General features: G+C 44.2%; 1 protein-coding gene across 1 annotated transcript; it reads right to left on the reverse strand.

The window, feature by feature from the left end:
- LOC132083600 (uncharacterized) lies at positions 1 to 2621 on the reverse strand. Its single transcript, XM_059488372.1, has 2 exons — positions 2409 to 2621; positions 1 to 1815 (listed from the first exon to the last, which is right to left on the reverse strand). The coding sequence occupies exon 2, from the start codon at positions 1791 to 1793 to the stop codon at positions 705 to 707; it is 1089 nt and encodes a 362-aa protein (XP_059344355.1). The 5' UTR covers positions 1794 to 1815; positions 2409 to 2621; the 3' UTR covers positions 1 to 704.
- Between the last annotated feature and the right edge of the window lie 8679 nt (positions 2622 to 11300).

Here is an 11300-nt window from a genome sequence, read left to right on the forward strand (position 1 = left end):
TTTTGCCATGATCTTTAAAAGTGTATTTTATTGGTAGCACAGTGGGAGGAACATTAAAAGTCAGTAGATTTCAGCTACATACACTGACTTCTGCATTCTGATCAAGACTACATTTTAACTTTGCATAAATTACTCGGGTTACACAAACACTTCCACTACTACAAGATATACAAAGAACAAGCCACAATTAGGATTTAATCATCTTCCTGTGAAAATATTTTGTTCAACGTTCACAAGAAAGCAGGAAGCATCAATACAAGAGAATTATTCAGGGAGGTAGTTCAATATTTCATTATTCTGAGGTAGCAGAAGTGGCTGTTGGCCTCACAGAAAACATCTGACTGCACACAATTAGAGGAGCAGTTTCCTATTCTGTTCCCAGACTCTTCAGACCAACCCATTACCAAACCTCACTGGGGGGATGTAACAGCAGCATCAGCTCAGTGAGGTCCTGGTTTGAGTCAATCAGCAAGGCACAATCTGAAAAACAGCTCCTGGCAAAAGCAAGGAACAGATCTGTGACTGAACAACAACTCAGGAGAACATCTGGAAAGCTCTGTAAAAACTCACAGATCTGCCTGGCAAGAGTTTCTGAAGTCTGGGACACATTCTGCAAAATCCTGAGTCCAACAGGTGGGAGAGTTAAAGGGTTAACCCCTTCCTGAGGGCAGGAACCTCATCCTTGTCCCTGAGGACCAAACACCTCAAACTTCAACTTTTTCAGCCTCCATTTCCCCACTGCTCCCAAGCACTCGAGGCAGTGAGGGGCGCACGAGAGGGAGCTCAGCTTCTTGCTGTACAGGAACAAAAGCTGCTGGTTCTTCTGGAAGCTGCACTGCTGGCTGCATGATCCCATCCTGCAGCTCTACCTTGGCTCCTGGGGTGCAGCCCCTGCTCCCCTCCTGCCCCAGCTCACACAGGGCTCCATCATCCTGGGGCTGCTGCAAGATCTCACCCAGGCCTGCACAGCTCCCCACAGCCTGGGCAGGTGGCACAGGGCCCTGCACGTCCTCCTGCCCCAGCTCACACAGGGCTCCATCATCCTGGGGCTGCTGCAAGATCTCACCCAGCCCTGTGAGCCTTGCACAGCTCCCCACGACCTGGGCAGGTGGCACAGGGCCCTGCACACCCTCCTGCCCCAGCTCATACAGGGCTCCATCATCCTGGGGCTGCTGCAAGATCTCACCCTGCCCTGCACAGCTCCTCACGGCCTGGGCAGGTGGCACAGGGCCCTGCATGTCCTCCTTCAGGAGCTCCAGTGGCTGGCTTGGTGCCTCCAGAGATCCCCACTGCGGGCACAGGGGCTGCCAGGACTCAGCAGAGGAGCAGTAGAGCTCAGCCACCCCCTTTGCAATGACCTCTGAGGGGCTCTGCAGGGTCAGCAGGGACATGGCCTCTACCAGGTAGCTGAGCTCAGCCCTCTGGGCAGCCTGAGGGCTTGGCCCAGCAGCTCCAGCCCTGTCTGTGCCCTGCATGGGCTCAGGCCCTGCCACCTGCACAGCACACAGGGACAGGCCCATGCCCACCAGAGCCCCCAGGGTGTCTGCAGGAGGTTCTGGCCCAGATCCAGCTTCACTGGAGAGCTCCATGAGGCTGAGGATATTCCCCTCCTGCAGGGTTAGCCCAGCACAGGGGGCTCCCTCAGTGCCAGCCTGCTCCTCCTCAGCCCCCAGAGCTCCCACAGCAGCACCAGCCTTCATCTCCTCTTCTGCCTCATCCACTTTATCCTGCTGACTCAAACCTTCAACTTCTCCCTCATCCTCCTCATCAGCAGGGGCCACAAAGAAGTCCATGGGATTCCAGGCTGGCTCCCACCTGTGGGAATTTACAAAATCAGAGGGTTTTGGGAAAGCTGCAAAAGGCCTCAGAGACAGCAGAACTCTGATTAGAGCTAAGCAGCAGCCATGAGATTGGTCAGCAGAAAAATTATTTAAACAGTAGAAAAGCAAGGACAAATAGAACAATGGTCTCTGTATTAATGCTTGTCTAGAATAACTCTCTAAGCTACAGAAAAGTTTGTCTAGCAAGATATTAGGAAGTTTGAAGCTTAATAATGGAGCTCTGTGTGTTGTGTTTTAAGGCTCACAAGCAGGTATTTTACTCAAAATAAGCAAGCGTTTTAACCAAAGGTACGTGTGCTTATAGTGGTTGGATAGAACTGCTGTCTATATAGAATATATACTATACAGATATAAATACTGTCAATGTGCTTTTGCTTTGTGTGATTGGTCACAAAACTTATAAAGTAAGTTGTAACATTAAGTTCTTGGTCTGTTGCCTGGGATGTGAGCTGGTGGCACCTTTCCATTGCCATAACCATGCAATGAGACTGATGCTGGAAAACAAAACAGCTCAAGGCAGTTCCACAGCAGCCCCGTCCCATTTGTGATTTGTAAATAGCCACCCACCCTTCTGCAGCACAGCAGGCATCTCCATTCTCCTCCAGAGCATCAGCTGAGGCCTGCTGCTCCTGGAGCAGCTCCTTGGAGCCCTGCTTGGGCACCTTCAGGGCTGGGGTGGGGGGCTGTGTGTCCAGGAACGTCCGTGTGTCCCTGGGGCTCTGCAGGATGGGCTTGGTCTCGCTGGGCTCTGGGTTTGCTGCCTGCTGCTCCCTGCACCTCTCACAGAACACACAGCACAGCTGCTGGCTGAGGCTGCTGCCCATGCTGCCACCCCACTGCACCTGCAGGAAAAAATGGCATTTTTAGCATGGATGTTTCCTCAAGTACCACAGGTTTGGTGGCTTAGCTTCCACAGACACCTTCAGGCAGGAAAAATGGCATTTTTAGCATTGATGTTTCCTCATGCCCTCGAGGTTTGGCGGTTTAGCTCCCATAGACACCTTCAGGCAGGAAAAATGGCATTTAATCACTTTTTAGCACCTCTCACAGAACACACAGCACAGCTGCTGGCTGAGGCTGCTGCCCATGCTGCCACCCCACTGCACCTGCAGGAAAAAATGGCATTTTTAGCATGGATGTTTCCTCAAGTACCACAGGTTTGGTGGCTTAGACACCGCAGTCTATCCACAGACATCTTCAGGCAAGAAAAATGGCATTTTAATCACTTTTTAGGATTGATGTTCCCTCACATCCGAGAGGTTTGGTGGTTTGACTCCCACAGACACCTTCAGGCAGGAAAAATGGCATTTCATCCCTTTTTATCATTGATATTTCCTCAAGTATCAGAAGTTTGGTGGCTTGGACACCACAGTCTACCCACAGACACCTTCAGGCAGGAAAAATGGCATTTTATCACTTTTTGGCATTGATTTTCCCTCAAGTACCAGAGGTTTGGAGATTCAGACACCCAGACCCCAGCTCTCAGTGCAGAATTCCCACCCGTCACCAGGCAGGTTTGTTAATTAGCAGAGTTTGTTAATCAGCACCCAGGAGTAGCTGCTGTTAATGCTGTTAATTCAGGTGCAGCATTTTACAAGGGCAACTCCTTCAGCCTGAAGGAAAAACTGAGTTTAGACTTGCAACTGGAAAACAGACTTGCAACCCCACAAAATAACAACAAACTCACCCAAGCAAATGCTCCTTGTTAATTAGAACAATATACTTGGACTGCCCACGGTGAAAATTTTTTTTTTCTGATTGGGTTGGGCCAGAAAAAGGCAGTTTCAGTCTCTGGGCTCATCAGTACCACCTCACAGCATAATCCATTAATTATGTTGCAGACCCAGGCCCAAATGTTTTGGAACATCATATTTCCAGCTTCAGAACAGCCCTCCAGCATTGTATTTACAAGAGCTGTTAGAAACATTAAAATCTGAAGGCATTAATATAAAATATGGGCCCTTAAACACCAAAATATTGTGGAAGCCCAAGCTTATTTTGTGTCACAACAGAACACATAGCTTAAGAACCAGAATTCCCAATGCTCAGGTCGTTTCTTCCATGTTTCTACTTTTACATTTTTATTTCCTCTAAGAAAATTACAAAAATTCCAAGGGAAAGCGTTTTATGTTGTCCTCTGAAAACTTAAAGGGAAATCAAACAATGAACGTACTTTGATCAGAAGGAACCTCAGTTTTGAGTAACAGTTTCATCATTTGAATGAAAACTAAAATTAAACCTACTTACTATCATTTGAGGACCAAAAGTGAGCTAAAAACCACTGGATAAATGCTGCATAATCCCAGCATTTTATAGCTTACATATTTTCCCACCACCATAATTAATCAAAAGAAAACTGGAGAGCTGGGTTAAAAATCATGGGTAAAACTAGATACTTACCAGCTTAAAAAAAAAAAAAAACCCACAAAACACAAGAAAAAACCTCCCAGGTGCCTTTTGGCCCTCAAGCTCAACCTAAATACTGCCAAGGGGTCACACAAAACCCCTTCCCCCAGCTCCTGGAGCATCAATCCCCTGAACCTTTAGTTCCTCCCCACTCTTTGGGAACAGCTGTGATGGCCCCATCCTTTATTTTACAGCTGAGAGTGTTTTACTGCTCCTTCTGTGCTGATTTTTAGCAGCAAAGTGAAAATAAAAAGTAAAAATGAAAAATGAAAATGAAAAGTAAAACTAAAAAGGTAGCTTCTGTTTATGGCCAAGGAGTGACCATCAGAGATATCCTGGAATAACACAGTGGCATAAAGCAGAGGGATATTCCAGGAGCTGGATGTGGATTTGGGATTTCCCATGGGTAATTTGGGGAAAAAAATCAACAATCCAGGTCAAATCCAGCACTGGGAATGAATCTCCTGCTATAGGCAGTGCGTTGATATTTTAATATTAAAATTACACTAATAAATTCCATTAACACTAAATAAATGTTAAAATAATAGACCTAAAAGGTGTTTTTTTTCATTTATAGTTCACCCTCAGTCTTGACTGACAGGGGAGGGGAATGATCTCTTCTAACAAGGAATAAATATGAGGTAAGAGAAAGTATTTTTGGTAAGATTTTTGTTTTTGACAGCTTCTAGCTATTTCCACAGTTGTCACAACCTGTGAGTCAGTGCTTAGTTTACTTCATGAATTTTCTTATGACTTTATAACCTGTAAATATGATTGATTTGAGCCAAATTTGGTGAAAATGCCCCTTCAGGCTCAGTCAGGTACAAAAGGCTTTCAGAGTCAGAGTTGGACAAGCAGCAAACAAAATTATTAAACCCAGAGAGATCAGAGCTGCCTTCTTTAAACCTGTTCCCTCTGTTCTCCACCTTTCCCTTTATTTATCTATAAATATAAATATAAATATAAATATAAATATAAATATAAATATAAATATAAATATAAATATAAATATAAATATAAATATAAATATAAATATAAATGCCTTCCACATGTAATACTTGTAAATATATATTAAATAGCTTCTGTATTTTTAGTAGAATAAATCACAAAACTCTGGATCACAGCATCCATCCTGCCCCTCCAGCCACCCCCTCCAGCTGCCTGCTGGAGACAACTTTGTGTATTTTAGGAGCCAGAAAATGGAAGCAAAACACTTTTAACAAATTATTGCTTTAATATCAGCACTGCAGTTAAAATTGAACAGCCACACATTTATGCTGTGCAATTAAAAAACCCAGCATGATAAAGCTTTTCCATGGCTGGATTGGAAAAAATCAAAAGCAACAAAATCTCCTTTGGGAAGGGGACATTGTGCTGGTGCACAATGGAATTCCTTGGTTCAAGGAGAAGGAGCAGCTCCAAGCTCTAGTTTTTCAGCAAAATTTTTGAGGGACTGGCAGAAAAATTGGTGCAGAGCTTCCCATGGGGTACCCAGAGCATCCAGGGAGTGATTCCTGCCCTGGAATTACAAGCAGAGCCCCCAGGATGGGCAGTTTGATAGTGAGGATAAATTCTTTTATATGAAAGTTCATGTTCTGCTGCACAAGCCTGGATGTTGTCAGGGTTTAAAATGGAGAGAGGACTTAGCTTTTGTGAGGTGAGGAGCAGCAGTGATGCCTTTTGGGGGTTACCTAGACAAAATAAATAGAATTAAAAGCAGATTTATTTATTGAAGGGCCTTCAGGTACATTTAGGGCAGACAAAACCCACCCAAAAATGGACAATAGGTCACAGGTTTCACACTTTTATAAGTTTGGTCCATTTGCATTTTGGGGGTGAATCTGCCAATTCCAGCTTCAGCTGATGAAGCCATTGACCCCGAGTTTGCTGCCCCCAACTCCCTTTTGTTTCCATCTCTGGGCCCTGAGGCAGTGAGGTGTCCTTGATTGCCAGGCCTGGAGAGGAATTGTTGTGTCTGCCCCGAATGGGGAAGCAGCAGCTCCCACTGTGTGTGGGGTTTGGAGTTCTACACTAAAGAACTGCAGGGTTACAAATAGATGGAAAATATAATAATATATATTATTAAATATAATTTATTATTCTTGTTGGTAGTAGTAACAGCATTAGTATTAGTATTAGTATTGAACATCATATCATCTCTTTCAAGTAGATGGAAAATAGAAAAGCTGAAATCCTGGAGAGGAATTGTTGTGTCTGCCCCAAATTGGGAAGCAGCAGCTCCCACTGTGTGTGGAGTTTGGAGTTCTGCACTAAAGAACTGCAGGGTTACAAATATGCGAAAATATAAAAGCTGAAATCCTAAGGCATCAGTAGGAACTCCAACACACCAAAATTGTGTTTTGACAGGTGCTTAATGACACCAGGATTTCACCCGGCATTTTGTTTCCCTTTATCATGTCCCTAGCAGGTGGCAGAGCAATGTTCACCACGTCTATCAACCACAACTGCACATCATAACCTGCTGTTAATCACAGAGCAAATTCATTAGGAATTACACACCTCCCTTATTTTAGCATCTGGACATGTGACAAACAAAGCTCAGCCCACCAATTTGATTTTCCTGAGCATTATTTCCATCCAATTTCTCCTCAGACTTCAGCACATGCAAGATGTCATTGATGCCATTTAAAAATAAGCGCTCCTGACTTGAATTTAAATATTGTAACTTTGGTTTTTTGACCTGTTAACATAATCAAATAAACAAGATAAGTCTCATTTTACATGTTTTAATGTTTGCATTTACAGCTCTGGTGGAAGATGTACACTGGAAGGACAAGGAGTAGAGAGCTGCAGACATCAGAATCTCTTCAGAACAATGAAAATTATGGGTTAAAAAGATATTTTTCTCCTCAAACCTTGAAGCAGATCCCCCAGCTAAGCAGTGCATGCTGGACTGAGTGGAAACAGGGTTAACAAACAGCTGAAACAGGAAAAAAAAAAGAGAGAGAGAAAAAAAAAGAGACAATTTAGCAGCACAACAAGTACAATAAGGAGTTTTTAAAGATGGGGCTGCTTTGAACAGAAATGGAACTGGAGAGCCTGGGTTCAAAACAGCTTTGAAGAATCCACGTGGCAAATGCCTTTTCAAGGCAGAATGTCAAAGTCTCACTGTGGAATTCTCAATTAGAGACCAAGACCCCTTCGCCTCATCACAGCCATTACCCAGGGCTTTGGTGTTCAGCCCCTGCACAGAGGAAATTGCAGGAGAGCTGCATTAGCCCAGCTTTTAGGCTGGGCTTTTAGGCTGGGCTTTTCTCTCCTTTCTCATACTCAGTTCTTAGGTCTGGTTACAGATCACAGAAAACAGGAAAAAAAGCAGCTTTGTTGTAACTGGTGGCTGAGACAGGTGGAAAACACTCAAACCACAATTCACTGTGGGTAAACAATCTCCACGTTGCATTCTACTTTGGCACAAACACAGGCACAGCAAATGAGATAAGAATTGTTTTTCCATTCTCTGAGGTTCAGAGAGTGTGAAACCCAGAAATATTCTTGGGGAGAATTAATTGTGCCTTGCTTTTCTCTGTGGAGAGAAATGTGGGGCTACACACCGGGCCCTGACAGACCAAGGAACCAAAACACCATCACTGTGGGTAACAATCTCCCCATTGCATTCTACTTTGGCACAGCAAATGAGATAAGAATTGTTTTTCCTTTTTCTGAGGTTCAGAGAGTGTGAAACCCAGAAATATTCTTGGGGAGAATTAATTGTGCCTTGCTTTTCTCTATACAGAGAAATGTGGGGCTACACACCGGGCCCTGACAGACCAAGGAACCAAAACACCATCACTGTGGGTAACAATCTCCACATTGCATTCTACTTTGGCACAGCAAATGAGATAAGAATTGTTTTTCCTTTCTCTGAGGTCCAGAGAACGTGAAACCCAGAAATATTCTTGGGAAGAATTGTGCCTCGCTTTTCTCTGTGAAGAGAAATGTGGCTACAGCAAAACACGCATAACAACGTGGGCATTTCATCCGGTGGACAAGTTAAAATCAGATTTCTAATATCTGGCAGCACAGTAGTAATTACACAGCTCATAACAGGCTCGCTGAGTGCAGCAGGGCTGGGCCCATCACTGCACAAGTGTCTCTGGAGGACAGTGGCAAGCCCCCATTACAATCATCCCCACACCAGGGAGAGCTGCTGGCAGCAGCACAAATCAGCTCCTGCCAGAGGAGCTCGCAGAGCTGTTAGGGCAGCACACATCACACCCTGCTGCTGACAATAAAGGAGCTGCTCGCTGCACTCAGCCCTTTTATTATTTGTTTCCCCCTAATTACACTAATTTCCAGACAACACTGATGGCAGCCCAGCAGCATTTGTTCATTCACCAAAGCAGCTCTTGATGCCAGGTCAGGCTTAAAAATAGACTCCTATGTGTTGTGGAGCTCAGTTTGGAGATGATTTCTTGTCTAGAGCGTGAGTGATTACATGGATGAATTTATCTTACAGCTCTCCAGCTTGCTTTTCCCTTCCCAACCCACTAAAACCTCATCTGTAATCACACAGTAGATTGCAGCAGGCCATTAGTTTAGAAAATAATCTGTTCATGCTGTTGAGCATCCAACTTCCGTGTGCATCAGGATGTTATAAATGTTTTATCCCAACCCAGAGTTCTGCTGAGCTCCTTCACATCCATCAGCACAGTTTGGGATCTGGCCCTAATGCTCCTGGAGGGGCAAAACTCAAGTTTTCAGCAAGGTGGTTTCTCACAGTTGGAATTTAAATGAAATTTAAGATATTAAAGCCCTTTTGTGAGGGAAATTGATTTGTAGAGAGTTCTTAGAGCCTGACAGAAGGTTCACACATCTGTATGCAAACTTGGAGATAAGAAATGCTGACTTAGGAATGCCATGGAATGGGACAGATATCGTTGAGAGAGAAATAGAGCTAGAAAAAAGATTCAAGGGATGGCCTTGCAAATAAGACTGGATACTTTAGAGAAATAGAAATATGAAAAATGCATTGTGGCAGGAGCCATAAAGGGTAATTTTAGATTATTGGCTTTAAGAAATTTACAGCAGCGGGACTCATGAGGGGTAGTTTTAAATTTTTGGCTTTAAGACATTTACAGCATGATGTGGCAAAAGCTGATACAATACACAATGTTATATTTTAATTTCTAGTGTAATTAAAATATAACATTGTGTATTGTAATTAGGAAATACTTGGCTTCTGATTGTGATGGCGTGAATTATAACATCTGTATTGTCTCACCCTTCTCATGAGACTGAAAATAAAATAAAAGTATTGAAAACACCTCTCAGTTACCCATCTCTGAATGAAGCCATGGAATGGGACAGAGAATATTGTTGAGAGAGAAATGGAGCTAGAAAATAGTTTCAAAGGATGGCCTTGCAAATAAAACTGGATACTTTAGAGAAATAGAACCATGAAAGATGCATTGTATTGGGATCTACGAGGGGTAGTTTTAAATTATTGGCTTTAAGACATTTACAGCATGGTGTGGCAAAAGTTGATAGGCCAAGAAATGTTTCTAGAGTAATTAAAATACAATATTGTGTATTTAGGATATACCCAGTAATTCCTAGTAATTAGAAAATACTTGGCTTCTGATTGTGATGGCATGAATTATAACACCTGTATTGTCTCACCCTTCTCATGAGCCTGAAAATAAAATAAAAGTATTGAAACCACCTCTCAGTTACCCATCTCTGAGTCAAGAAAAGAGTACTGTCCAACACTTTAGGGAGCTGAGAAGAGGTTAAAGTGCCTACACAGCCCCAGCCACAGCTAAACAGGCTGTGAGGTCACTGTGCTGTGACTGAAATTTAATTAAGAGGCGCTTCCACAGGGACAAAAAGGCTTCTGAGGTAAATGCAGCGTTCAGAGGGCACAGAGCCAGGATTTGGCAGCAGTGGTGTGTCAGATAACAGCCTCATCCCAAAGTTCAGCCTCTCCTCCTCCAAGCAGCTGTCAAGTGTCTCTTGTACCCCCAGCACAGCCAGGAGGGCTCTGAAGGAGCTCTCTGGGAAGGAGTTTATGGCAAACAGCTCTGCTCTGCCAGCCTCACGCAGCACAGAGCATATGCACCAGCTCGCACTGGGCAATCAAACACCAGCCCAGGCCTGCGAAAAGGTGTTTGGCATCTTCCAGAGAGCCCCTGCAGCAGGGCTGGCTGCTCAGAGAGCGAGGTTGAGTGACTTGGTCTGCAGGCCAAGGTTAAAATTCATCCCTGAACAAATAGTGCTGTGAAAATCCAACAGCTGCTCAGCCACAGGCAGAGAATCCCAGCCTGTTGCTTTTCCTGGGCCGGATTCATCCCACTCTCCACCTTTTGTGTGTGCTACCTAAAGGCTGAAAAAAATCTCAGCTTTTCCTGTGCCTGATTTATGCCACCCGGCTTCTTTTTGGTGTACTTCTTAAAGGCCAAAAAATCCCAGCCTGTTGCTTTTCCTATGCCTGATTCACCCATTCTCCACCTTTCTGTGTGTGCCTGATTTCTGCCACCTAGAACATTTTTTATGTGCTTCTTAGAGGCCAAAAAATCCCAGCCTGTTGCTTCTCCTGTGCCTGATTTGTGCCACTCTCCACCTGTCTGTGTGCTTCCCAAGGGCAGAAAACCATCCCAGCCTGTTTCTTTTCTTGTGCCTAATTTGTGCCCCCTAGAATATTTTTGGGTATTTCCTAAAGGCAGAAAAATCCCAGTTTTTCCTGTACCTGATTTCTGCCACCCAGCACATTTTTTGTGTGCTTCTTAAAGGCCAAAAAATCCCAGCCTGTTGCTTTTCCTATGCCTGATTCACCCATTCTCCACCTTTCTCTGTGTGCCTGATTTCTGCCACCTAGAACATTTTTTGTGTGCTTCTTAGAGGCCAAAAAATCCCAGCCTGTTGCTTTTCCTGTGCCTGATTTGTGCCACTCTCCACTTTTTTTGTGTTTCCCAAAGGCCAAAAAATCCCAGCCTGTTGCTTCTCCTGTGCCTGATTTGTGCCACTCTCCACCTGTCTGTGTGCTTCCCAAGGGCAGAAAACCATCCCAGCCTCTTTCTTTTCCTGTGCCTAATT

This window comes from Ammospiza nelsoni, chromosome 24 (assembly GCF_027579445.1).
Source record: "Ammospiza nelsoni isolate bAmmNel1 chromosome 24, bAmmNel1.pri, whole genome shotgun sequence".
In the NCBI taxonomy this organism is placed as follows: Eukaryota; Metazoa; Chordata; class Aves; order Passeriformes; family Passerellidae; genus Ammospiza; species Ammospiza nelsoni.

Bases quoted from the DNA above. Each gene is read 5' to 3' on its own strand.
- LOC132083600 (XM_059488372.1), bottom strand. From the start codon at position 1,793: ATGGACTTCTTTGTGGCCCCTGCTGATGAGGAGGATGAGGGAGAAGTT.